Source organism: Pygoscelis adeliae, unplaced genomic scaffold (genome assembly GCF_000699105.1).
Source record: "Pygoscelis adeliae isolate BGI_AS28 unplaced genomic scaffold, ASM69910v1 Scaffold456, whole genome shotgun sequence".
Lineage (NCBI taxonomy): Eukaryota > Metazoa > Chordata > Aves > Sphenisciformes > Spheniscidae > Pygoscelis > Pygoscelis adeliae.
In genome coordinates this window covers 437,458-443,147 of record NW_008825007.1, presented here as the reverse complement: position 1 = coordinate 443,147, position 5,690 = coordinate 437,458, and the positions used below count along the sequence as shown (strand labels likewise).

At 60.2% G+C, this 5,690-nt stretch overlaps 1 protein-coding gene across 1 annotated transcript in view; it reads right to left on the bottom strand.

Moving 5' to 3' along the window:
* The window catches only part of LOC103918805 (myosin phosphatase Rho-interacting protein-like), an 85,738-nt gene that overhangs the window by 43,324 nt on the left and 36,724 nt on the right, over nucleotides 1-5,690 (bottom strand). The window contains exon 4 of the mRNA XM_009326218.1: nucleotides 2,357-2,508. Coding sequence (XP_009324493.1) covers nucleotides 2,357-2,508 — 152 coding nt within the window. The remainder of the gene's footprint in view (nucleotides 1-2,356; nucleotides 2,509-5,690) is intronic.

Sequence of the window (5,690 nt, the reverse complement as noted above, 5' to 3'; positions counted from 1 at the left end):
TTCCTGCTTCAAATGTCCCCTCTCCTGTTCCCCCCACTTCGCACGCTGCTGCTGTAAAGCGTTCTGAGATAACCACATCAAGTGGGTTTTGGTTAAGCAATAAATGCCAGAAGCATGCAATGAACGTAAAACAAATTCTCCCCTGGCTGGGGAAATCTTCCTGTCGTGCTGCAACTGCAAATGAAACCCGCCTGGCTTGGACCCAGAGCGGGACTGTTTCGGGATGATTAATGCTTGCAGTCAGGAGCAAACGCGCTGCTTCAAAATTCAGCACCAGGCCAATGAACAATAAATCAGCCCCACCTTGCTCTGCAATGGCTCTCCCTCCCGTCTGGCAGGCAGGACCGGCAACAAAAGGCTGAGCTGCGAACCGGAGCGTGGGGAGAGGGAGAAGAGAGCAGGGCATGGGGGTTGGCCATGTTTTGGGGCATAGCCATTGCTCCTGCCTTGGCCGGAGGCGAGGAGCCGGCTCCCCGTGCCATGACTCCCCTGTGCCTCTGCACCCCAGCTCTGCAGCCGCTGCAATCCCACTGCTGCAAACAGGACCTGGGGGGGTGGCCGTGCCACCGGAGGACAGGTCTGCCGGCCCGAGGTGGTGCACGGAGAGGGTACGCTCACGTGTCTCAGTAGAGCAGGGAAGTTTCAACGCATGAAAACATGTATCTGACCAAAATCCCAGACTCTTGGTAGAAAAATACCTATTTCAACGAGTATTTACCAAAATGGGGGGAGTCACAACCAAAGAAAATGCTTGGAAATAGAAATCATCTCCACAGAAAGCACTGACTCTGCTGCTGCCAGGGCTTGGGCAAGCAGGAGACGCTGTGCCTTGGGAAGAGTGGGGAAGAGCGAGCGCTTCGTCCCTTCAACTTTCTGCTCTAGTTTCTAATGTCAACAAATTCAGGGAGGGAGGCACTGAGCTCCAGACATCCCACATGGGAAATGCTCGCAGATGAGCAGCAGCACCGTCGCAGTCTGTCACTGCGTGCCGGTGGCTCGGCTCTCCCGCGGCTCTGCACGCTCACCAACGCCGGCTTCAACCCAAGCCGGCACATGAGCGACGGACGAGGATTTTTCTAGGTCACCATCCAACACCTGGAGTCGGGAAATCTACCGCGATATGCTCATTTTAGTGGCCTAATCTTCAGTGTTGCTGAGCAACTGCATCCCAGCGGCAGGCACTCCTATGAGCGATGATATTTTAATCGTTCTCGAAGGTCAGATGCTCCACTGGAACCAGGGGGCTGGGCTGCATCTACCCCCTCTGCCAGCCTGCCCGCAGGGAGCGAGCAGGGCAAGGCAGGCACTGTGAAGGCAAGTCCAAATGGGGACTGGGTAAATGTGGAGCAGGCAGCCCCAGGAGGCCACGTCTGTCCAGGGATGGACGAGGACCAGGGGGCATATGGCGCTTGGGGTTGGACACGCCAGCCCCGGGACTACGGGACCTGCTGCTGGTGTGGGGACAGGACCTGCGCCAGCGGGCTGGGTGCTTGATCGGATGCTGTCCTAAAAGCACCGTGGGGTCACCCCAGCACCCATCGGCTCCAACCCCGTCCTGGTGTTCACCCTGCAGCCAAGCTTCTTGCCCCGGCCAGTAAATAGCTGCTTTCTGCTGGGGCTGAAGCTGTTGCGGCCAGCCCAGGAGCACCTCAGCATCAGATGCACCCTCTGAGCATCCCACAAGTGCTCCAGTGTAGCTCAGCTCGCTCCCGGGGGTAAACGCCACTGGGAGTGTTGTTCTGCAGCGGGGAGCAGGACATTGCCCAACTGCAGACAACAAAACTGACCTGAAAACAGTGGCCTTCACAAGTAAAGAGTGACTCAGGAGCATCTCAGCTCCAGGGCCTGGCCAAGGCTCCCGCAGAGGCTGAGCTTCCTTGAGCACGGGCTCTGAAAGGTGTCTGGCATGTTGGGAAGCCTCAGGCTCCAGCCCGGCACGGCCAAGCACGTGTACTAGGCGCGGAGGAAAGACTTAAATCGTCTGCCGCCGCACAGGTCTCCGCTGAAGTCAGTGCTCACGCTCACACCATAAATCTGGTGGCTCAGGGTGTGCTCAGGCCCCCGCTCTGCTGCAGAGCACCAGGCGATGGCAGGGGTCCACCAGGCAAGGGAGTGGGGAAGGGGAAAAAAACCCTGTCCTTGCCAAAAAGGCGGAGAAGACTGGAGCTGACCGCGAGGCAGCAGCTACACCCAGCCCCCAGGACTGTCCCTGCAGCTGGCTGTGATCGTCACTCTGGGATCAGCCTGGGTACACACCACCACAGCACCCGGCCTTGAGCAAGGGCCTACCCGCCCTCTTCTTCCTCCCGGCTAAGGGAAGAGCCCCACGGCGGCTCAGCCCTGGACCTGCACTCACCCGCTGATGATCTCCTTGTTCTCAGCCCGGATGAAGTGCTCCTTCTCCGGCGTCAGGATGCACAAGGAGAATTTCTGCCCTGTCCGGCTCTCCCCATCCACTACATCTGTGCACTGGTTCATGTTGATGGTGCCCTGCGGGAGGGTTGTTGGCTGCAAGGGGAAGGAGAAAGGAGTAACGTTTAAGGAGAGAAGAGCAGATGAGTGCAGAGTTGAGTCCTAAAACCTCTCCTGGTGTACACTAGGATCCTACACACCAAGACGCTCTGCCCACGAGTACCCAGACCCATCCGTGCGCCGTGCTGGCACACAGCAAAGCCCCGTGCCGCACATCTGGGAACACAGACCAGCAGACACGACTCCTGCCAGCCCAGTCCAGCCCAGGCCCAGCCAATGCTGCCAGCAAGACACCTCTCCTATGCCGAACGCCCAGGGAAGGACGGCTGCCCCGCTGCAGCACGGGGACACCAAGGCAAGGCACCGAGTGGCCAGCTTTGGGTTTGCAGCTGCAAACCATCTGGGGTGGTGGGACAGCACCTGGGGACAGGGGGTAGCAAAGCAGCAAGGCCCCACTGCCCTCTGTGCAGGATGGCTCAGGCACTATAGACAGAAGGACAGATACACATGCCAGGTTTTTCCCATTAAAGTTAACAAAACATGGAGTTTGCCAGGGAGGGACCGCCACATGGAAGGGACCTTGTTTGTCTGATGGGCTTTGCAAACACACTGTCACCTCCCGGCCCCCTTGCTCCAAGCAGACGCAGCGGAGTGGGACAGGCGGTGGCCCCCCCGGCCCAAGGGGACGCGGAGGGACCCAGAGGGGTGTCAACACTGACAGGAGCTGACAGGTCCATCTGGAGCGGCGCCGGCTCATCCGATTACAGCGCGGCCACTCGCTCCCGGTGCATGGCGCCCGCAGCCCTCCCTTCCCGAGCAGCAATGCCATGTCTCCCCCAGCCTGCCTGTGTCCCACCAGGCTCGGTAACGCTGGGGGCCCCCCGGCATCCCGGCACAAACCTGCACCTGGGGCATAAATGACCAGGCGCAGGGACACCCCCGAGCTGCCAACGGCACCGAAGGAGCACCCAAAGCAGCCCGCAGCCACCTCCTCACCCTGCCAAAGCCTCCTTGCGCCCTCCAGATGGCTGGGCCAACAGGGAGACGGATTTTTGGCAGATGCTGTTAAGGTTTTTACCATGGAAACCGGCTCTCCTGCCAGTAAAACCCTCCAAAAGCAGCCTGTGTCATGCAAAGAAGGGGTGACTGGGGAGAGCTCAATGACCCCAGCCTACGACCCCAAGGAATTCAGATCAGCCCCCCGAGGCCCCTGGTTTACCCATCTGCAGGCCGTGGGAAATAGCCCCCTTCCCCAGGACAAGGGCTTTCCCTGCAGCTGTGTCCCTGGGCGGGAGCATCCTACGACAGCCCGGGGTGGTATGGAGCCATCACGGGTGCTGCAGCATCAGTGCCCAGCATGGGCACACGAACAGGACCAGTCATACATCAGGGACACCAAAACCTCCTCTTTTCCTTCGTGGAAACCAGCATCAGCACCCACAGACCCCACAGGACTGGAGGGAGGGAGGGAAAGCAAAGCCAAGCCCAGACTCCCGGCACGACACATGCACAGCCGCCCACCCTGCACTGCCGCGGGTAGTCGGCACTTCAGAGGATTTTTTGTCTTAGACAACAAAAATAAAACCCTGCTTTCCGGGAGCTATAAGAACCCAACGGAAGAACTTTCTCCTGCTCCAAGTGGAGTCTTAGAAACAGTTTTTGTCTCACTGGCCTTTGGCACAGCCAAGGCCTCCAGGACTGTAAGGTCTGGGTCCGACCTCCTTTCCCACCCAGAGCGTTTTTGCACCAAGGAACGCAACCAGGACAGGGCAAAAAGGGGATGAGGGTAGCTCTAGGAGGGAGCCCCAGTCCCTCTCAGGGACCCTGGGCCACTCAGTCCCTCTTGCCACAGGCACCCCACGACTCCCTGGGAGGCCCTACAGGGATTTGGCAGGGAGTTGGCACAGGAGGAGAGGAGGAGACGGCTCCCTGCGAAACCCGCCTGCTCTCCTCCCTCTTTAACCCCACGGCAGCGTTCAGGGCGGCTTCCCCCCCTGCTCACCCCCAGCCCCGACCCAAGCGCTGGAGCAGAGGAGCCGGTTTGGGGCCCCCACACCGCTGGGCTGGCCCTGTGAAGTGGTTTTGCTGCGCACCCCTCCTTGTGAGGGTGAACGTTGGCATCTCCCACAGTCCGATGCATGGGCACCCGCCCACCACGGCGCCTGCGAGCCGGGATGCCAGGAGAGGGGCTGCGAGCAAAGCTGGGACTGCCTCCCTTGCACCTGGGGCCAGGGACAGGACGGGCACCAGGAACGAACCCTCCACCCCACGGCAGCCCCCCTGCACCCCCACACCTCTCGGCAGCAGATGAAACCTGACGGACCAGCAGCCTTGCTCACTTGGGATGCAAATTCCTTTACACCGTTTATTTCCTTCCTTGGAGGCAGCACAGGCACTTTGAAGGAAAGCAAAATGCGAATGGTGCCAGGTGGAAACGCGCGCGCGTGCACGCAAACTCCACCGAGGAAAAGGACGGGGCTCGGGCAGCGCTGCACCCCGGGAGCACCTCGAAACCAACTGGGGATCCCTGGCGGAGGAGCTGGCGATGGCGCACGGCTGCTCTCCCCAAGGAACCAGGAGAACAGGCACAGCCCTCGCGTGCTGACGCTGCGGGGCAGTGGTGTGGGAGCAGGGGAGATGGGAGAGGCTCTGCAGCAGGGGACGAGGACACATGGACCCCTTCCCCGCTTCTGAGCACCCGTTTCTGCACTGGGGGGGTTTTCAGGGCTGGGGATCCCCAGGGAAGGACGAGCAGAGCTGGCCCCCGGGCTGGTCCCAGGCCAGGTGAGGACTGCGTGGCTCCGGCAATTGGAAGGGAATAAATAAATGCAAAAGCAGGGAGGTGTCATATGGCAGAGACGCCAAAACAATAACAAGACTGGGACTTCAACCAGCCCTTTGAAGAGCAGATGCTTTGATACAAGGTTGAACCCAGCATCAGACCCCAGGGCCACAGGGAGGCTTCGCGTCCGGGTGAGGCAGGAGTGGACGCTCAGGCTCAGCTCTGGCTCCAGCTCCTGGCTTTTGCCGGTCCCCGCCTCAGGGACAGCCCTGTCCCCAGGCGCTGGCCCTGCCTTTGCTATTTCCCATGCTGCTGTCAATGGGATGGAGCACACGGCTAACCCGTGACTGGATCTGGTGCCTGGGTGTGTCTTTTAACAGGGCGGAGGAGTGGAAGCAGGGTGCACCAGCAGAGGACACCATTACAGGCACCGTCA